This window comes from Erithacus rubecula (genome assembly GCF_903797595.1).
Source record: "Erithacus rubecula genome assembly, chromosome: 4".
Lineage (NCBI taxonomy): Eukaryota > Metazoa > Chordata > Aves > Passeriformes > Muscicapidae > Erithacus > Erithacus rubecula.
In genome coordinates, this window is record NC_136686.1 from 31,960,294 (window position 1) to 31,983,291 (window position 22,998).

The window sequence follows — 22,998 nt, forward strand, 5'->3', positions numbered from 1 at the left end:
CATGCGTCAGTCCTGGGGAAGGAAGAGGACAAAACAGAACTTGCAAGAACAGGCAAATTACTTTCACTTTCTCAAGTGAAAAACCCCAAACAAACAAATACAAAAAGAAGATAGTAAGAGGAAGTGAATATTTGTAATCAGCAGGATCCAAAGATCCACAGTGTCTTTATTATAAAAAAACCCCAAAACAATCTATTGGCATGGTATGGGGGTTGAAAGTGCTTGAGTGATGGCTGCAAAATCTTTCTGTTCAAGAAGGTGCACACACTGATGGCAAAGCAAGTGATCAGAATTTTGCTAACTGCTTGCTGCAGTTTTATCTGACAAGGCTCGTCACTCAGAGCTGAGAAAATAAGTGTCTCCTCAGCAAAGCTCCATGGGTCAGGGGACTGACACATCCAGGCACCAACATGCTCTGAGAGGAAGATAATCCTATAGAGGTCTACTGAGAACATTCAGCATCAAGTGTTTTAAGATACTTGATTTCATAAAATGTTGGTGGATCCATTTTCCAAGACAGACATTTTTTTCACAAGCACCTGGAGAGCTTTGTCAGAGTGTTAGGCCCCTTGCTCTGCCACCTCCATCACTGAACTGGAAAAATTCACCGCCAGAAACAAACAGGTAGAGATTGCAGTGATCACAGCACTCCTGATGAGAAGCATGAAGCAGCTGTTCTCCAAGATTGTCAGGTCCTCCTATTCTGTAATCAGCCCTGCAAAAGAGGCTGCAGCAGGAACCCCCAGCGACAATACAGCACATTTGCAGGGCTCACTGCTCTGTGCTGGCAGCCAGATGCACTCTGCAATCTTCTGGCCTTCAAATCACCTCTAAAGGTGATCCAAAATACCTTCTGCTGGCATTTCAATGGTGGGCAGTCTCCAATCTTCAGTATGTCAAATGTCCCCTGTCTTTGGTATGACGTCATTGGGCTGTGAGACTCCCACACCTCTGGGAGTAAGAGAGACCCCTGCCAAATCTTCTACCCCAGCAGCCAAATTTATAGGCCAGTGAAAGGCAAGCCCAGCCATAAACCAGGAAGAAGCCCTTGTAGAAATAACCCTTCTCATTAAGTCCTGGTTGAGATGCACTTTGCAGTGCATCTCTTGTTTGATCTACAGCTCCAGTTGTAGATCTCCACAGACTTCAGCCAACATCTTGTAGGTGATGTTTTCAAATTTCCTCTCAGTATGATGAAATACTGAAAGTTTAATTTATGAAAATAAATAATCTCAGCTTCTGAAGATGAAATTTCCATTTCATCACCTCGCCCAGGAGCTGGGACCTTGGCACAAATGGATAATGTCTATCTGTTAATCCAGACTCAGAGAGAAGAAAGGAAGAAAAAACTTGTCTAGAGAGCAAAAGAGAGAAATAATTTTGAGGGCCTGCTCACACCTGAAACTCAAAAAGCACTGATGCATTGAGGACTTAAAGTGTATTTTCACAGAGGTCAAGTGCACGTCCCCAGCATGGAATGAGCAGAATAAAAATTGACATTAAATTTTGTGTGACTGAAACCTTGATTCAGAGTCATTGCAAGTGAAAACCCCAGAGAACATGAAATGTCATTAGAGTTGTACTACAAGGCTTTGGATTTTTTTCTCTACCCCTCTGGTGCCTGATGTTCCTGCAATTAATTTAGTCTATGTTTTTTTACAATGTGTGTGCAGAAGGAAGGGGAACAAATTGATTTTTGGTTTTCCTTGTATCGAAACAATATGACTTGCTAAAGGAAGAGCTTACATTTCAGCCCCAACATGTATCTCTCTTGCATTCTGGATAATTCTTGAAAGATATCCCAAAGAATAGATTTCAGGGATGAAAAAGATGCACACAGAGGTGTGCAGGAGGACCTGTACATTGCTGCCCACAGAAGACAGGTGAGAATGGAAGCCCTGAGCAGGGATGTGGGATGCTGGCACCAGCAGCACACGACTGCCTGGAGGCCACTCAACGGGATGGGAAATGGCTTGGACAGCCAAGGATGAGGATGGGAACTCACTGACAAATTACTTTTGATCTTTCCATGACTCACTACAGAAACTTCCCTACCTCAGCTCGTCTTCTTGAGACATCTTTGCTGGTGACTGATTCGTGGCAGTCTGGTTTTTTCAAACTTAGAAAGCCACCCAAACACACAAGCACTGAGTAATTACCATACATGCCTAGCACCTAAATAAAAGTGCTTGCCCTGCACTTTCCTGATCCAAAGCATTGTAGACTCTGAGTAATCACTTCTAAAACTGTGTTACAGATGTTTGTGTTGCTTTCCTGGGCCTGCCAACAAGAAAGCTGAGGTGGAGGATGAGCCTGGTGTCCTGGAAAAGCCGCAGACTCAGACTGAGAGTGCGGGTGTGGCAGAGCTTTTCAGCTCCCCTTGCTGCACACAGCCTTTTCACAAAGGCAGAGCTGGCACTTGTCTGTATTTCTCTTCCTGCTGCCCTTCTGAACACCATTCTGCACACAAATGTGCCCATGGACTTGAAGATCATACTTTCCAGGAGATGCATGTTACCTTGTCTTCTTCAAGCCACTCTATAGCTTATACTGCAGCTGATCCCAAAGCAGGAGTGAGGGGGAAAATAGTGGTGGAAATTCAAGGAAAGAAGGAAGCCAGGGCAGCTCTGACAGCTTTTATGTCTCCTCCTGAAGTTGGCATGGACATACATGGACTGGGGGAAGCATATGTATCCATGTCTCTTGCTCACAGCAGTTTGGAATGGGCATAAGCAGACCTATCACCCCAAACCCAGGCCATTTTCCTAAATGAGCTGTTGGAGTTGGGGAGGAGCAGAGGAGGGTGGATGGACCAAGGTCCAGAACAGAGAGAGAAATTTGAAATTCCACAGAGGGAACTCTTTCTGCTCTGGGAAGGCACTTTGAAGGGCTGTTTTAAAAGATTTCTCCAGTGGACTGAAGAAGAAGACATGTGAGAGGTACAAGCACATATTGCTTTCAGGTATGTTCATGGGCATTTAGGGACAGCTTGATCTACTTAAGATGCAAAAGATAGTCCAGGGTAGACAAAGTTTGGAACAAAACTGAGGGACACGATGTTGTTACAACCAGATAAACAGTCTGATCATCTTTCAAAGTTAAGCAGATTTTACTATAGTTATTTCTACATTACATCCTCCTGATTTGTACCTCAGATGAAGTACTGTCTCCAGAGAATGAAACCCCTCTATATCAACATGGCTAGGGGAAGCTGCTCAGGTCCAGCTGGGGAATTAAACCTGTCCCCAGAAAGAAGTGATCCATAAACAGTGAAAATACTTGTCAAAATTGTACAGAGAGCCTTTTAATTAACAGAAAAGTAAAGCAAACCAAAACAAACCCCAACTTAACTATGTTAGTCTCATGATGAGGAATTCAGCTTACTCTTACTTTACTCTATTTGCAGCTCTCCTTTTTCAATGGCTGGGAATGGATATACATATTCAATGCTCACCCTGGTTCCAGAACTGTATTCAGTCCAAAATGTAAAATCATTTTGGTTAAAGGCTCTGTTCCTTCTTAAGTCTCCAGCCTCAAAGCTTTCACTCATCAGTGTAGTGCCAGTATTCAGACCCTGCCTTTCATCTGGAGGCAGGAGTGTCAGTGTTCCATCCTCAGGGTGTCAGAGGTTTCCAGTCAGATGTTGGACAAAACTCCAATTTTCAAGGAGTTTCTCACAAGGTGTTGAAGCTTTCTGAGCCATTTTGCCCAAGAAAAAATATTTTAGATCTGTAATAAGGAGTTTATTCCAGGTCTTTTTCTATTTTATATGCAATATTTTAGTTATGGCTCTACCCATGCCAATACCATGGGCTGCTATTTTGTTGTTGTTCCTGTGAATGAGGTAAATAGCTCTGTGCTCCAGCTCACAATAACAACACAACTGTATTCCTAGTTAGCCTTGGCCAAGACAAGCTATTACAATGAGTTTTGTTTTGTCATGTTTCATGTTCTGAATCATCTTCAGCAAGTGTGGATCTGGTGGAAAGGCACTGAACAGGCAGGAAAAACACCAAGATGAACCTCTCATGCCAGGATCCACGGGGACAAAAGCAATAACGTTCCTTGTCTCCTAATGCTGCGCAAAGGTGTGTGTGGAAAAAAGATAATTTTTAATGTTTTCAAAATACAGCCTCCTTTTTTTTTGCCAGTTATAACTTATGGTCAAATGTCTGTGCTGACTCTGTCTTCTGCTGCAGGGAGGTGGGCAGTGGAAAATGCAGGGCTTTGTCAAGTGTTTCCCTGTTACTGAAGTAATTTTGTTCAATGGCTGTTCTGATAGGCTGAGAAAAAGGTTATTTCATATGACTTGAACTGTGCAGCCTGATACAATCATTAGAAAGCTTTGAATGCATCATAAATAACTTGTGATATTAGCACAGCTTTGTGCAGGTTCCTCTCTGAAGCTCCAACCTTGGCGGCCACTATCAGGAGCCTCCCCTAATGTGGAGGCAACCCATGATGGCAGTCACTGGAGGGGATGGTGGGCTGGAGAGACCATACTCATGTTCACTGTGTGACACTGCTGCCTTCTGCTTTGCTGTGCATGAGGAAGGCTCAAGCCCTTTCTGCTCCCCACACTTGTCACCCCATGTTCTCCTTTGCACAGGCTCATTGCTTTACTTGTGTAGGGTTGCATCTGTGCCTGGATCCCATAGGGTCTTGGTAAGGATCCAACACCACCCATTGCATGGGAAAACCCTTTTTGAAAGAGACCAGAAAATTTCAGGGCAGTCAGGAGAGAAGCCTCTTCAGCAAAACAAGCCTTTGAGCAGCTGCCAATTAGCTGCTGTAACGGCTCATGATGTCAGGCAGTGTTTGAAAGCCAGAGATTTATAATCCAGAGTCACATAAGCTCTATGGCAAATCAAATTTGTGATGAAAAAAAACAACCCTGTAATAAAAAGATTCAACACAGGAAGTCTGATAAACTGTTAATTTTACTTAGGATAATTACAGTATTTACATCTAGGTAGCGCTGACAGTTCAAGGCTTTGATATACTCTAATGTGGTTTATGGACAGCAGAAAGGAGCTGGGTTGAGCTCATTGTCCTCACCTCAGGCACATCTGCTCTCTGTGCAAAGCTCTGATGGGCACGTGCTGCCACAATAGGACCAGCCACAGGTGCCTCCTGTCAGAAGCACATCTTCATGGGCTGCTGCTCAGGGATGGCCAGGGATTAAGAAACACTAATGAAGACACTACAGTTACAGACAGCTCAAAGAGCTTGACAACATGCTCAAGGGAAAGAACCCAGACTGGTATTCTGATCCCAGAACAGAAGTGGGAAAGGAGAAAATAAATGAGGCTGCCTCATCTTCCAGGAGCTGCTTTTAGTGCTTCAGTAGATGGTTGATCAACAGTGGCCTCAAATTCAGGGCCACTGTCATCACCTGTAGCTCCATTCTGCCAGAGCAACCTACAGTATAGGTGAGGAAACAGCCACAAAACAGGTAACAGCTGGGGTTCTAACAGTGACTTGCAGCACAAATGCTGCAGCTGCTTATGATTTTAAGGATTTGTCGTATCCCTCTCCCACAGATGCCATCCTGCCCCTTGGAGGTCTCCAGCTGTAGGCAGGATGAGCCATGTTGGTGAGGTGGTGGAGGCAGTCACAACCCAGCACAGAAATATTCTGCGTGGTTGCAGAAACAGTAAAAATAATTTTTGAGAGAGATGTCATATGAAATATGGGAGCAGAAGGAGCATCTCTGGGTGCTGGTCTCAGATTTTAAAGGTGAGTAGTGCCTGGACCAAAAAGACACTGTGGTTTGGGTTGACCATCAGCTGACTGTTGTCTGAAATGAAGCTGAGGCTCATGGTTGACATCAGGGGGCACAGGAAAAAGGTCTGGGTGATAGGTAAAAATATCCTGAAACAAATCCAGCATGGGCTTTTTTGCTTTGTGAATTTTACCCTCCTGGAAGTTGTGTCAAATAGACTCATTTGGATGCACATTTACCTGAAATGTTTCAAGAAGGTTCTACATGGATAAAAGGATATCTGTCCTAAAATGGCTCAAAAAGGAAGGGGTATCTCATTTTGCTTCCTACCTGGGAGCAACACTTCTTTGTCATCTTACCACACTACTGGAAAGGCACACAGTGGCACCAAGAGACACCCAAAATATCCACTGTGAGGACAAGTTTGTGTCACGTCTCACATTAGTCCCTTTAGGGAGTCTTGGAAAGTTTCTGTAGGAACCAGAGGCTCAGGACAATCCTCACAGAGCTGTTTTCTTTCTTTGTAGATTTTCATTTCTGAGCATTACACAGATCAGTGATTTATGAGTATGTAAATGTTTGGTCTCCACTTAGCTAAGCAGGGAGATGGATGGCCACTCACTCTGCATGGAGCAGTGGGACATGAGAGCCTTGGCACCCAGAGCCATCTCTCAACCCCAAAACCAAACGTGAGTAAAAGGGTTTTGTGACAAGCATAATGACATAAAATACACTGAAACCATGCAAAACTGAACTCGTTTTACAGAAAAGGCTGCAGATCTGGGGTGGATTTTGGCAAGAGCATGCCCTTCAAAAATCCACAATACTGACATTTGGTGAAGGGTGGGAGGGGGAGGAGCACACAAAACATCCAAGCCCATGTTTTTAATTTAAAAATCATGTTTCATGTCTAAAATACCAAAATGAATAATTTCAATGCATCCAATACAACTGCAATGAAGAAACTGATCCAACAGCACAACATTTCTCTCTGTGAGAGAACAGGAGATGAATGCCCTTTTTGATCTGCATTGAAAATGGTGTCTTCTAGGACATGGGAGAAGAAGGGGATGAAAAAGATATTAGGCAGTCTGCATCTGAAGAGAAGAAAACTTCCTTTAATTCCCTTCCCAGTAAATCAGCATCCATTTGAGATCTAGCACAGGAAGATGAAGAAGACATGAGAGTAAGAGCAGCAGAATCAGGAGAAAAGGACACCTCAAGGGCACCATCAGTCCCCTGGCACTTTGCATTCCCATCCTGAGTTTTGATACCTACCATGCTGGTACGTCTGATTCCTTTCCAGAGGAAATTGCTCTGCTGCATTCCTGATTTATGCGTTGGACCAGTGAGGTCAGGACTCACGTTTCATGCAAGGACCAAGAAATCAGGTGACTGAGCCATATTCACAGTCATAAGTAAAGAAAAAGCAGCAAACAGACAAATTCCAGGCTGCTGCACTGAAGTGGGTAAATTCTTCAAGGCAACAGGCAATGCTGCATCCCCACACTCAGATTTGGCCTCTCCAAAATCAGTTGGTACTAATTTCCAACGGATTTTCAAATCAAACCTCAAATGCCTTTTTTTTTGGCTTTTACAACTATGACCATTGCTGGGTATGGCAGGATGCAAAGACCTTGCAAGCTACCCCTTCTGTGTCCAATGGAGAGAGGTTGGAAAGCTGGAAAAAAAGGGAAAGAACAGGCCCATGTCCTGTTGTGAAGGAGTCAAGTAGCAGAGAGACAACCCAGAACTTCTAGCACATTGTAGTTTCAACTTGTCAGCCCAGGTGAGCCGAAAATCATCCCACTAGCTCTGTCCCTCAAGCTGCAGAGGAAGGGCACCACTGGTGCCTTGGATCTCCATGGGAACCATATCAGAAAGAGGGGAAATGAAAGAGGAGACCAGAGTGAGCAGTGGGGAGTGGGGAGAGGGCAGTGGTGGGCTGAGTGGCATGTGGAAAACATCCATGCACCAAGGTGCCCTGTGGCAAGCAATAACAGGCTTACTGCAAATCCTGCTGCACTGGGGAGGAAAACTGAACAATGTTTGGAGCCTGTGGTGGTGGAATGGTGTGTTTCCTCAAAGCAGATTAAACTGGCAGCAATATTGGTAGAGAGAGCTTGTGAGTAAAAGCAAAAGCAGACAAGAAGAGCTTACTCTTGCCACAGGTTTTGTGGGGAGAAGGTGGTGAGCAAAGCAGGGAGACAAAGGATGCTTCTCTACATCCACCCTCCTCTTCCCCTCCATCCCCCAGAGGAAACAGCATTAGGAAAATACCCCAGCAGTGTCACCTCCTCCTCTTTTTCTCCAGCCATGATCTAGGGATCTTCAGGAAGTGATGGCTGTCACCCAGGCTGGGATGAGCAACCTGAGGTGCCAGTGTGTCCTCTTACAATGCCAATGTTCATCTCTTTGTTGGATGGCAAAGCAGCTGCCATAGGGCAGAAGGATGGGAGTTCATGGTGCTCCAGAAAGGGCTGGCAGCATGTTGGCCAAGCAATGCTTCACAGGCATCACCTCCACACCTTTCAAGTGCCTTTCTGCTGTCCCACAACAGCACCACATTCCCGCTGCCCAAATACAACGTGGGATCACCCCCAAACTAACAAAAGAAGAGCTTGTGTTCTTCACCAAGGGTAGGCCCCAGCCTCCAGAACATCTCCTTGCCTGCCTGACAAGGGGAGCAAGCACAGAGACTTAGTCTTGGTCTCTGCCTCTGCCCCTCTCTGAGTTATCTTCCTCCCCATTCCTGGCTGCTCGTTTTTAGCTTGAGGAATGAAACTCATGGCAGAGTCAGTCAAGGAAGTTGTGTTACTGCCAGTCTCTGCCCTGATGCCTTTGGAGGAGGCAGTTTTCCAGAAATAGTGCAGATCTTCCCAAGTGGCTGCTTCTCTCCTGGAAGCTCAGCTCACACCTGCACAGGAGTTGCTGCAGCTCACATAGTACTAGTGCTGGTGAGCTCATCTTCACATCAGCTTTGCTGTTGTGGTCCCAGACCACTTGGGGATGCCATTAGCTTCTTTATTAGGAGATAGTGGGAGAGAGCTGAGAGCTGCAGGTCCTTTTCTTACCTGCACACAGACAACTCCACACTCAAAGGTGTATTTTCTCATGTGTGGTTGGGGTTTCACCATCATACCTGACCATAGAGAAGTGGGAGCAGCTCCTGGAGCTCCCCTACAAGGGATATTTGCACAGCACCACACAAAGCTTCCTCAAAGTTTCCTTATCCCAGCCAAAACTGCATCTCCACAGATACTCCCCTATCTGACTGCAGCAGGAGGACATGATGATGAAGTTCACTCCATAGTGCGTCGCTACAAACCTGGCAAACTGGTTGAGGCTTCAGCCATTTTTCTCAGGCATCAGACATTTTGCAGCCAGCAGACTCCTGACAGCCTGGTATTTTTTTAATGTACAGTCTGCAGCAATTTTGACAGGAAAATTCTTATCCATCCCCTTCTACTTCCACACAGCTCAATGTGCCGTGTCATCCTGGGGTTACATTGTCCTGATCCTGACATTTTAATGCAAGACCACTGAGGGATTTGGTGCAAGAGGCACAGCCGGTGTCACACAGCACCTGGAGCTCATTGTCTCTTTGCAAAAGGCAGAGAAGGAAGTCACTGTCTGGCCATTCTGGATGTTCTCTGCCATGGCCTGCTCAGTAATGCAGTCTGCTTCAGCTGACAGACTTGTAGAAAGAATCAGAAATGTCAAAATTATCTTCTGCTCCACAGCAGGTCTACCAGTGATTTGTTTTTCTCTAAGCCAGGCAGTTTCAGGATGCACTGTTCTCTGCAGTTTTAACTGTCATTCTCTCCTGATTTTATTTTCAAATCCACAGCTCAAATGCATTCTCCATTTATAGGATGGGCAAACCATACTGACATGGTCTTTTCTCCCCTGTGCACCTATCTTCACCACAGGATACTTAGAAATGTGCCCTTTTCCTACTTCCTCCCCAAGAAGCTCTGTGTATTTTACAAAAAAGGGGAAGCTGTAGTAAAAAATGATTGTTGCTTCAGGAAAAAAGGCAGTGGGAATAAATGGGTTTTCTTCCACATCTAGCAGAGGTGGAGAGGCTGAACAGTAAAAGTTAGGACAGAGCAATACCAGCCCGAGCAAGCAAGCAGTCCCTGGGGACATGGGGCACTTTGTGCCCTTGGATAAAAGAGAGCTCTTGTACCTTCACCTGGTGCTGCCTGTGCCACACAGCTTCTCTCTGAGCTCACTCACTGAAGCTTTTCCTTGTCTCTCCAAACACAACCCCCAATGCACTACAGAAAACAGAGCTACCAGCAGCCCTGTGCTGCAGCAGCCACAGCCCATCACCTTTGCAGCAGGGGAAGTGGCAGCAGGGCCACTGCAATGGGCAGCAGCTGAAAAAGGATTTTCTTCCCTGGGCATGTAAGCAATTGGTGCTTTATGCTCTGTATTTTTCATTTGGGAAAACCAGGTTTGGGACAGATACTACAAAGGCAATCTGAAATCAAATTTAACAGAGTTTTACGCAATGCAGCAGAGCAGAGTTTCAAAGGGTGTTTAGGGGAGAGTGCCTGTAGCCAGCCATTTGGAGGATACATTAAAAAAAAAATAAAAAATAAAAGCAATAAAAAATACCAAACCACCTTGTCTTTCTGCAGGCACAGCCTCAAGCAAATGCACACGAAGCCACATAGGAGAGGAAAATGTTTCTGTCCCCAGCTAAAAAAATATGCTTAGGGCAATATGCACAGATGAAAGGGGAATGAGTCAGAATGATGTAGCTGGACCCAAAACAAAGTTCTCAAGGGTATAAATTGGTGAGCATCTGGGTACCAGGTCCTGAAAAACTAAATACTGCAAACAAAATGGACAATCAAAAACAGGGACATCTGACATTTCACTCATCTCGACAGGACACTAAATAGGAGTTCAAATTTCAGGGAATGGCATTTAACCTGGATACCCTGTTGCCTGGATGAATACTTTGACAACTGTTGAGATCATCTTCCCCCTCCTCTTCTGTTCCCTTCCTGCCTCCATCACCAAAACTACCTGGCAAATTCAGGATGAGTTTTCTACCAAGAAATATGGCAAATAAGCTGTATAGCTATCAACTCTTCTAGTCCTACTTGTTCCTGTCTCTTTCTTAAGGGTGGAAAACAGAGCCATGTAATTTCAGAGCAATAACACCAACTGATAAAATAATCCTGACATTTGCTTGCTGCAAATTAGACAAAGCCCCAGCAATTATGGAAAAACCTTCAAGTTTTGGTTCTGTCATTGGCCCTATCCCCTATCACTACAGCACACTAATCTTTAACATCACCTATCAAATTTCCCATCCTCAGTATGTAGCAAAAAAATGACATCCAAAGATGGCATCAAGGATAGCCAAAGACAGAAATCTAGCATGTCTACCACTACCACTGCTGACAAGAAGAGGCTGCCTTTTGGAGCAGGAAGAATTTATTGGTTGCTGTTTCAGTTCCCAGCATTCTACTGAGGTGCTTGACATACAGGGCAAAATTTGATGCAATGAGCAGGATACCAGGCCATTTGGCAGAGGAGACACCAAACAGATCATTACATAGTTTTCAAAGGAATGATTTTTGACCAGTTGGACTTGAACTGGGAAAAATACCACTAGGAAGCCAACCAAGAATTGGTTTGCTTATATACTGCTTACTTCTAGCTTTTCAATCTAGTACATTAATTTCCTGAGTTTACTTTCACTCAACACATGAAAGTGGCTTATGAACACTGACAAAAAGTGACATCCTGTTTCTGTTCCCCAAAGCTAAACAGCTGGAACTGGGAAGATAGTGAAAATTTCCTCTGCAGGGGAGGTGGTCTAGTCAAACTCAAGAGCAGAAGTGAGAGAATAGTTTCTAATGATGACACAACCCGTAATTGTATGGATCATTTCAACTCTGCTATAATAAAGCATGTCCACACAAAAAGCTATTTGCATAAACTACTCTTAGCCAGGCCAAGTCCTGCACCCACTGCACTACACAAAGGAGCTTAACACCAACCTCAGTGAGCCAAAGGTGTGGTTCTCAGACATGTGGGAGTAGGACCAAACTCACAGTCAAAAGCACAGCAAAAAAGAAGCACTGTCCAGCTAAAGAGTTAAGCTTAGCTTAAGTCCCCGATCTGAAGGTAATTCTCCTCCCTCAAGCTCCGATTGCCCACTCCTGAATGCAAGACAAAAAACTTTGACAGGAAGCTCCAGCAAGACTTTATTCAATGGTACACAATAGGAAGAAATTAGCATGAAAGAAGAATTGTATACATTACTGACTTTCCAAGTCACTAAAACAAACTCATAGTGACAAGAACAACTGAGTTCGATGACATAACAAGAAGCGTGTGACCATCTCTCTAGTGTCCATACCTGCAAACAGATAATATGTTAATGCTTTTCTAAAAATTACAATTCATTGGAGTGCTGGTTTGTGTGGATTTATTTTCATTCTGCCACAGCATAATTAATATATAAATGAGATGAAGGTGAAATGCTGTTAAGGAAATCTTAGGAAGTTCTCCACATTTCACTTTCCCCAAAAGACTACCCAGACACCAGTTAGAAGAGAGTCTGAACAATCCACAACACCATGTGCAAGAGATTTCAGTACCAGTCATCTTTACCCTGAATCCCACTTCAAATATATCTGGCATGAAACAAGGCCAAAGCTTGTCACAGCCCCAGAAGTAACACTGAACACACATGAAAAGATATTAATTCATGTTTCTGTTTCTCATCATGCTGCCCATGCAATATGAAATGATTAGCCAGGCAACATGGACTCAGTTTTCATTGTGTGTTCAGGAAAACATCTTAATATCACAACTATGGTTTTGATACTTCAGCTGTCATGTAAATTATGATCTGCACAACTGACTGTGTACCAGAGCCCAAACACAATCCTCAACAGTTATAATACCTATTTTGCTTTGTTTCAGCCTGGACTCTGACTACAATAAATTTATTTTTTTTTAAAGTGGGTGTGGAGAGGGACAATCCACAGTTAAGAAAAATTACCGGATCAATGGTGCAGAATGAAGCAAGTGATAGGTAAACTTCCTAACTATTCTGAATGAACAATTATATCTCAAAATATTATTATCCCTCAAAAACTCATTCTTGGATGTCCTACTACAGTTCTTCACATGAGACCTTTAAGAAACATTAAATAAAACAAACAATACAGCCATTTTAAATAAATGGGCCAAAGTTGCAGGAATGGCCACATGGAAACTTGATTTCCAGATGCTAGGAAATCAGCTGTATTAATCTTTGAGGCTATATGAGTTATAAAACAAATCATCAAGATAATAGAGGGACCCAACAAGACGTCTGGCACTTCAGCAGAAACACTTTGGAACCCAAGCAGCTGAATTTAGGTCATCCTCTAAACCCAAATTGCTCATGCAGCAGCACAGTATTCACCTGAGACTCCACTTCTAGCTAATTCCACTTCTCTCCTGCTCTCCATTCTTTAGAGAGAATGTCAGTAGAAATCACTGCTTTTTAACAGCTCCCACATACCCCACAGCTGTTTGGACTTCCTTCAGAGCTCACTTAGAACCAGTGACTAAGGAAAGAACCTCTCTGAACAGCAGCTATGCCCTCAGACACACCAATCTGACATTGATCATTTATATTTACAGGACAAGTATTTACAGGACATCTTGAAATCTGTGCAGCATACGTACTTTTGGAACTCCCATTCCCTGTTGTCCAGCGGACATACTTGGCGAGTTTTGAGCCAGCGAGAGATGCAGTGGAAGTGGAAAGCGTGCTGGAAGACAAAGTTCAGATCACATGATTTCAGACTGTATGAATGCAGCTCAGTGTGAAAACTACCACTGAAAAAAATCAAAGAGAATAGCAAGAGGCTGAAGGCAAAGGTGGGGACAACTGATCAGTCAATTAGCTGATAAACACCAAGGAATTGATCCACGTTTTCAGAGAGGAGGAAGCATTAGTGAAACGGCAGCAGGGAGCCTGTTCCACAGTGCATGCAGTGGCAACTGACTGACTTCTGATGGAGGAGGGAGTGCAGAGTTTAGCAGCTGCTAAAACAGGCAAAGCAGATGCTGATAAGAAGCACAATCAGAAAGAGAGGATTTCATAGTGAGTAGCAGAGATGATATGAATGTATACATGCTGAAGGAAGCTTTCTGTAAGTTTGCAGGAGATACCAGAGCCTGAATAAAAAGGAATTTGCAAAAAAGAAAGAAAAAAAACCCACCCCTCATTTATGTGTTTAATAAGGGCATCCTTTTTCTTATCCATACAGCTACTTAAAACCAAGGTTTCACTTGTGGTGACTCTCACACACAACAACATAATTTTGACACTAGAATATTCTGACATGGTTAAAAATTTTGCTCTTGTCCTCTGCAAACAGAATTGCAACATTTATAGTCCTGTTCCAGCATTATCACATTGTAAGTTGATCCCACAGCACAGTAAAGATGGGACTGAGGATCAGAGAGTTATTCCACTATGGAATAGTTTATTTTCCAACTCAGACCCAGGCTAGCTAAGAAGTATTCAAGATCGAAGTTCACATGCTAGTGGGACCAATTGATTTGATCTTCCCCCCAAACTGGAAGGAAATTACCTGGTTACCCCAGACTGACTCTCTGAATTAGCCTGCACATAGACAAATCAAACAGGCTGGCATCCAAATTATCCTATTACCAGGGGAAAGGAAAAGGTATAATTTCTAGGCAAACCATGATCAGGAAAATCATGCTCAGAATAAAAGAACAATTATTACTTTAAGAAAAAAAAAAAAAGGCTTATCTTCCTCCCTTTTCTTCTGTGTCTTATTACATCTCCCCATCTTTCCCTTTCTTCTTTCTCTCCTTTTTACATTCTAGTAAACATAAGGACTTTAAAATTCTTATTTCTGGTGGATTATGTGAAACATGCTACAGAACTCATTCTGTCCCACATCTTCAAAAAAGGAGGACAGCATCACCCCACACAAGCTCCACAATAAAAGTTTTCCTTACATTGCAGACACCCCATGCAACTGTGCACTCCTCAGAGGTAGCCGACGCTTGGTTGGCTTGACATTCTATGCCTGTGAAAATAAAGATTGAACAAATATACACAGGAGTGTAAGATGTACATGCAACACTAACTGGTAGATTCCTTCATAATAGCAAATGTAGGCAAAGGAGAAGAAGCTCTTTTGTGGTATTTAACATACCAGAAAGTATCAAGAGCTATTGGTTTAATGTGTACTGTTTTTCCAGAAATATAACATCAAAACATACTTATTTCTGATTTCCTCCTTCCTCTACTTGTTTAGCATTCCAAAGCTCCACAGGGCAAGAGTAAACAGCTCATCTGAACATGTGTCTGCTTCCCAAATTTCAAGGATAAATACTTTCATTTTTTCTTCTTGTGTTCACAGAGATGTCTTTTGACGATGAATTGACTGTACATTTACCTTAACTTCTTTCCAGGTTTCTCTCAATATAAATTCTTATATATTCCTGCCAGACATTATGTACTTTATATGCAAATTAATTTGCTCATGTAATGCTGGTGTTTGCCTGTCTTTATAGTCCTGTAATGAGTAAGTACATCCCAAAAATCCACAATAGGAAATACAGTATGGTTTGGAATTTTTATACCTTGGAGCTGAGTACCCAGGATGATCCCCAACCTATTTATCAGTGTGGGTTTTGTTTTGGGCTTTTGTGTTAGATGGCATGGATGAAGGAGATGAAAAAGAGTGAAGAAAAAAAGAAGAACACCCAGAAAATAAATCATACAAGCCAGTTCTCCATTCTAAAGCCTGAACAATTCACTTCTGCTCCAGCTCAAGAAGAAATTTCAGAAGAAAAAAAGATATTTCCAACTCCTCCATCATCAGCAGCACAAACCTATGAGATGAACATTTTACTTCTTGCTAAAGAATGCCTTCTTTAAGAGTGAAGCCCAAATGATTTTAAAAGATCTGCTGATAGATTATCATCTTAGAACTCAATACATGGGCTTGCTGCTTTCTTGTTTGGCAGATTTTTTTTTCCCTGGCAAAGAAGATGTCTGAATGAGTTCCAGTTCTCTGTTCACTCTTTGTGGGCATGAATATGCTTAGAGGAAAAAGTATTTGATTCATCAATTAAATATTCAAAACCTTTCAAATCCCACAGGTTTGGTCGAAAAACGTGATCTCTATTTGTTCTGTCTTATTCAGCCCTTTCTCAACTTTTCACACTTTTTAGTTGTGAAAAATAAAAGAAAGGCCCATTTTTTTCTGAGATGCAAGAGATGTCAACCTTAGTCATGAGGAACTACCCAAAACAAGACAGATGTCTGAAGAAACTCCGTAGCAACAGCTGTTCTGCAAGATTTGAGTGAACCTGTATTTATCATATGGTTTACATCAAAGATGTGATATACCACAGCAGGGAGACTGAAACTCAATCCCTTGCCTGCCTATAGAAGAAAACAAAATCCAGTACTTTTGAAAGGTCTGATGTCTTAAATCCTGAATCTCTCAATAAATACAGCAATAAAACTAAATCTGATTAAGAGTATGGAAGATGCTCAAGGTCCTTGGAGAACTTCAATTAGTTTGGATAATTGTATAAAATTCTACACTTGAGATGTAGCAACAATTTTACTGTTATTGCAGTATGGACTCATGGTCATGGGGCATAGTATATTAACTTCTATATTTCTAGCCAGAGTCTGTACAGTAACAGATAACAGTGAGAGGACAAATAGTAGGAAAAGATGAGGAAATTAATCTGAAGGGACAAAAGCCAGTGCAAGCAAAGTTTAACTCAGAAAGCCTCTGCTGAAAGCAAGTAAAATACTCCAGCACACAATAAGTATGTTGTGTAAGTATGTGTTTTGTCTTTCTCTGCTGGAAACAAAATATTGGGCATATTAGACTTGAAGTCCATCTAGCCCATTTTTTGTGTTATTTTGTCTTTTTTTTCCCCTCTCTAAGAGGCCGTAACACTAAAGCTGCATGAACACCATTTTTAGTTTTTCAGGATTTAAAGGACTGTATTTTGCCTGGGAGTGAGAGGGAAGAAAGATGTTTTAAGTAAGGAAAAGAAGCAGCATTGACATTAGTTTCAATATTACTCAAACTTTCATTGACAAACCTAAACTTTCACTGACAGTCTAAAGCATGACAGTCCCAAAAGTTTAAGAGACAGATGAACTTCTGTGGAAGTGGCTGAAGAGAAATTCTCTGGCAGTGATGGAAAGCTCTTCCAAAAAGACACCCAAGTTTAGCTCCCTTATCAAACACACTGGAGACTACTGCTAGCACTGCTACCTTTGGCTGTCAAAAAAGGGCCTCCCAAAAGCTGAAGCACTTTTTGGTCTTGTACTTGCTTCATTTCAGAAAAGGACAATATATCAACAAATAAAAAAAAAAAAATAAAACACATGGACAATCTCCATCCTAGAATGAAAGCTGCTGATCCTGGTTTTTGAAAAAAAGAGAAGCTATTTATCATCTGCTGACTCAAAAGAAGCTGTAAGAGTCAGATAGTTACAGGTACTGGAGGAATACTGAATGACTCTTCTGTTGCCTTGCTTTTGACAGAGTATCTGCAGGTGAGGACAGAAAGATACAGCTAAAACCTGAAATACCTGTCAATAATTGTGAAAGATGCAATGGAAGCATTTCAACTCAGGAGCTGTAGAAATGCATCTTATATAATGGCAGCTTCTCAATCTCGACATCATAAGAACCAACCCACTTCCTATGCATTTTCTATTACTGAAATCACCTGTATATTTATACATCAAGAAATAAATCCAAACCCATTCCATCTAATAAACATCCTTAAATTCTCTGGATTCTATGCAATGTATCTATCATTGTGAAACTGGATTTGTGGTGTACTTGGTGTGTTACTGTCAAAGCAAGGGGACAGTGTTTTGATGGCATGTTTTACACAGTTCAAAGCTATTAACAACATTAACAACCTTTCATTATCACGACTGGCATTACTTATCACTCTTCTAGTGTTTTCCCCTTCTAGGTTTCTCTTCATTGCTAGGGAGATATTTGTATCCTGCATTTTATCAAATCAAATCTTGTGTGTTGTTCTTCCCTGCACATTCTATTATTTTTTTCTCAATTTGCCATCATTTCACATCCTATGTTTGAAAATCTAATTAAAGAGTTTTTTAACAACATTAATGATCTGTAACAAGGCAGTAAGCAAATCCAGAGCCAACACTGATCTCAGAATACCAATTTAGCTATCCCTTCTACTCTGTATGCTGTCAATTTTGGTCTGTCACTTGCAGTCCAGGCTCCTCATAACTGCACATACAAATTAATAACATGCTATGCTTGAGCAACTCAAAAAAGAAAAAAATCTACCTGTGTCTTTTTCCTTTACTGTTTTTCCTCTCAACCACCACCCACATATTGGTAGGACTTTTAAAAATATTTTTTAAGAACTGATAAACAAAATTTACTACTGAAAAGTAGCATTTGTCCATTCTTCTTCCAGCTCCTCCACATCTCTTCTTCATCCCATATGTCCTATTTGCTATTTACAAAAAAAACCAACAAACATATCAGACTGTATTTGGTCCATCATGGAAGGCACAATTAATTTTGAGGCAGATAGATAGAATGAAACACACCAGCATCTCCTATCTTAAAATACATCCCTCTTATCATGAATAATTGTCTTGAATTACAGAATTTTATATATTCATTCTATACATTTGTAGATTCTATAAATGTAACTTATGTTCTAATAAATCTTTGAAATTCTAACCTCTTGTCAGCAAAATGCTTTCCTCTCAATATATTATAAAACTGAGAGACTAAGTAGTAGTCCAGTGTCCACCTTCTTTTGAAATTTCTTTCCAAGATGGCACAGGGTTAGAGACACTTTAAAAGGAAATCTTTGCTTGAAAGAACCCCAATTTATTTCATAATTCCTGTTATTTTTAGTGTTATCATCCCCTATCTAATAACCAAGAATAAACTGAAGCATGGATAGGCAGTAGCTGGCTAAAAATACAAACATTTCTGTCCCCAAGAAGAGAAGTGAACCTCTTTAACCCATTTTTAGACCAGTGTGTTAAGGTGTGTTTTGTCTTTATTAAAAAAAAAAAAAAAACAACTAAAAACCCACCCAAACAAAGCTTCTGAAAGTAATTTTGTAATTCTTATTTAAATATGAAGTAAAAATCAGGTGCATCTCTCAGTAGCTGTTCCTATAAACTTGAAGTCTCATTTTTCTGAAGGGTTTTATTTTCACACAGTCTTATTGACAAGAAGCTGGCAATAGTATTGGTACCAAGGGTGACTACACAAAACCAAAGTGCAACAAAATTATTCCAGGACAGGCCATGCACAGGCACTGTCTTTGGACCTCAGTTTGTTTTGGGGGATTTCATCAGCCTCACACTTCAGGGATATAGGCAAATGTCTGCCTGGGGTATGTTAAAAGGTCTTCTGTCCCCTCATGGTTAAACAAGATGGGCAGTTTATGGTGCCAACAGTACTTTGTCATTTTTGAAGAAAGAAATGGGTTTCTACTCATTACCAATACTCTAAGGGACTGAAAACAGTGACTTCATGCATAGATGAGGATTCATTCTATTCATTCCTGAAAGAAATGAACCATCAAGATTATACAGAAAAAAAAATAAAATCAAACCAATACTAACAATGTATTGCTTTTTACTTTGACATTTGATTAGTCTCCTTTGTAAGTGAACAAGTAAGTTTCTAGGTGGCAACAAAATTCCCTCTACTATAACATGTACTAAGTTCGGCAAGGCAGCTTCTATAGAATGAGGAGTCAGATTCATTTGCTGGTCCATGTCTTTCCTTGCCAGACACAGACACAGAGAGTGTCACAAGATTTCATCTTAATGAAACCTCATGGAGAGGTTGACACTCACAGCAACCTCCCCAGCTCTGAAATATAATTCCTCTCCTTGTAAACAATGCCTGACAACCCTGAATAATTTCAGTTCCTCTTCATTATTACTCCTTTTCTTCTTTGTTGCATCCAAAATACACTCAGCAGCATCATGTCTGTTGACCTAGCATCAAGTGATCCTACTCTTTACTAGAAAAAGGTGAGGAAGACACAGTATGGTGACAGAAGTCACAAAAACAGATTATGAGACTTCAGCATTACATAAAAGAGAGATAAGCAGAAGAGTTAGTTACTAAGTGAAAGCTTTGCTGAATTATATCCTCAAGTCCAAACTGTGTCCCACCCCCATTTACTTACATAGATCCATAATGTGGTTTCTGCAAATGGCACAGTTATCAACCACGATGTCCCATGCCCACAGAGCTACAGCATTCCACTGGAGAGGGGGGAAAAAAGAAAACATAGTTTTGATTCAATTTACAGTGGACAGAAATCCTTGTTACTCTTCAAGATTCCATGTACTTTTTGAAATAGAAAAGCTGGGATACTTTTTTTTTTTTTTTTTGGTGAAACAAATGCAAACATCTGGATTTCCATTCAAGATCCAATGGCAAGAATGCAGCTCATGCCAAATCCTCAGTTGTGTAGGAAAGGACAGTCCCTTGGAGAAAGACCAATTCAGATGCCATTTTTGTTAAGAGGAATTCCCATTATTTGCAGCAGTTCTCCTAGCAATCACCCTTCAGAGCAGTTGGGGTCAAAAACTAAATCCCTAATGCTACCCTCCACTGACTCCTGAATAATCTTCCCTACAAAAGGCTAATAACCAACAACCTATCAGCATGGGTGGATATAAAAATTTGAAAGTATTACTAAATCAACCTTACAAAGACTTATTTTATTAATATAAAAAAGCAATAGCACTGTCCCATGCTGCTTCAGGGGAAGAGTTTGAGGACTTTAGGGCAAGCTATGCAGAAAAAAATGGTACCTTTTTATTCCTCCAGACAAAATCCATAATCAGATCTTTTGTAAACTCATTAAATAGATGGGCCTGGCTTCAACATCCAAAGCAATCCAAAATATTGTAGTGGTAATCAGGATAATTTTCATTTACCACTTAAGTAGTGTAGATTCTTCTCCCCCTTACATTTTTTCAGTATATATTTGCACTGACTGTAGTATAGTAAACCTTCTCTACTGTGTTCCATTTCCATCTCAATGTTTTCCTTGCTTTCCCTCAGTTTGGGACACTAAAAGAGGAATGCTGACTTCCAAGTATTGATAGGAAGTATCGACTTTGATAAGCTCTTCAATTTGTCAATAGTACCAATATAAAAAGTATTCACAAGATCTTTCAGGACATGCACCAGTAGTGATCTTATTTTTTTTCCCAATCTTCCAAGTTCAAGTATAGCTGGCCTTCTGGCTGAGCTACTCATCTCTCATGGACTTGACACTTCAAGGCAGCTGAGATAAAAGTTCTCAGCACCCTTATCTCTCCTATACACTCTGGTGCTTAATCTCTTGTCCCATCATGGTCTACTCTGATGGCTCACATACCTGTACTGAGCCACACATGCAGCAAAGATCATGGTACCTTGCTGGGGAGGAGGATTCCCACTGACACATAAATTATGCCACTGTCTACCACTCTCATTATATCTGTCCCTATTTCCAAATGACAAACAATTATGTAACCCAAACACTTCCTTCTGCACAGATCCAGGGGTTTCCATCATCACTGATGGCAGCTGCATTTCAAACAAACTCATCTACAAGCAGAAATCACTGGAAATATGTACTGATATTCAGTCCAGGGGCCACTTTTCCTCAAATTATACCTTAGCCCACACAATCTATCCCCGCTTTTCTACACCCTCGTGAAGAGCCTCGGACAGTCACCGTGACCCAGCTGGCAAACTGGTGGCACTGGATAGGAGAGCGATATTATGGCTGCTCTGAGCGAAGAGGCAAAGCCTGGGTGGCATGAGAACATTTGCTCAATAACACATTGTTATGGCTCGATTTAAATAAGGAGGAGACAAGTCAGCCACTGACATTTGTAGAAAGCATTTTGCGCATTTTACATGGGGTAGCCCGGGCGGCTGGGCCACAGCGGCCAGAGGGTGATGGGGAGGCGGAAGCACTGCAGCGCTGCTCGCCGGCCTGAGCTGCGCAGAGGCTCAGGCTACGGAACAGCCGATGCCCGTCGTGGCGGCAGCGTCCGAGGGGAGCGAGCGGCGGAGCGTCGACCACGGCATCCCCCGGCCACGGCATCCCCCGGCCACGGCATCCCCCGGCCACGGCATCCCCCGGCCACGGCATCCCGGCCCGCTCGGCCCCGCCGGCGCCCCCAGCTCTGCTCCCGCCCCCGCCATCCGCGCCCGCTGATTGGCCAGCTCCCGCTGCACGTGCGGCGGCCCGCCTCAGCCATTGGCTAGGACATACGCCAGGGCCCCCCCGAAGGCCTCGCCCCGCCCCTCCGGTGCGGAACCGGGCGCCCGGCTCCGCGAGGGGTGCGGAAAGTCGCCCCCTTCTCCGTCCCGCTCGCCGGCATCAGGCCGGCCCCAGCCCCACCCCGTCCCTCCGGGAGCAGCCGGAGGGACGCGCCGGCGGGGCCTCACTTTCTTCACTTCGAAGCGTTTCTTGCCGGCGCCGCTGTTGGTTCCGCTGGGGGTATCCACATCCATTGCCGCCGCCATTTTGGGTGCGTGAATCGGCCCGTCCTGCTCCGCGCGCGTGCGCGGCAGGGCGGGGCCGGAGGACCGGGGCCGGTGGGCGGGGCCATTTTATCATCACGCCCGCCCCGCCTCCCTTCCACCGCGCCGGCAGGTGCGGGGGCTGAGGGCGCGGTCACGTGGGCGCGGTCACGTGGGCGCGCTCCTGAGGGCGGCAGCCCGGGCGGGGCCGCGCCGAGTTCGCTCGTCACTCTGCCAGCGGCGTTCGGGTTCTGCCTACAGCGCCTCGCTACAAACCCTTAGGGTTTACCTCCCTGCTCTCTTCACATGAGGGGATTCAGCCCTCAATAAACTTCTAACTTGTTTTCGCCCATGGTAATCGATGCAGAACGAGCTGGGGCCGGCGGTGTTGTTGCTGTAGCCCTTTTGTTCTCCCGCAGTCCAGTTTGTTTTTTTTTAAATGAACGTGGAATTGCTGGAGAGAGGACGCGCAGTTTACGGCGTGCGATTTGGGCTTAGAGTAGTTACAATGAACGTGGATTGAAGGGTGCTGCCAGAGTTGCCCAAGCCTTGCCTGTTGTATTGCGAGGATGGAGACGACAGGCACAGGAGCTGGTTCTGGGAGCTCCCTCCGTCAGTACCTTCCCCAGAAGGTCCGTGGTAATATTCCCATGATACGGAAACTGAGGG

General features: G+C 43.0%; 1 protein-coding gene across 1 annotated transcript; it reads right to left on the reverse strand.

Annotated features, from left to right (window-relative positions):
- Window positions 1-11,933: 11,933 nt before the first annotated feature.
- On the reverse strand, window positions 11,934-22,385 carry RBX1 (ring-box 1). Its single transcript, XM_079304685.1, has 5 exons — window positions 22,255-22,385; window positions 19,985-20,063; window positions 14,747-14,817; window positions 13,436-13,521; window positions 11,934-12,113 (listed from the first exon to the last, which is right to left on the reverse strand). Exons 1-5 carry the CDS (start codon window positions 22,330-22,332, stop codon window positions 12,101-12,103), a joined length of 327 nt encoding a protein of 108 aa, XP_079160811.1. The 5' UTR covers window positions 22,333-22,385; the 3' UTR covers window positions 11,934-12,100.
- Between the last annotated feature and the right edge of the window lie 613 nt (window positions 22,386-22,998).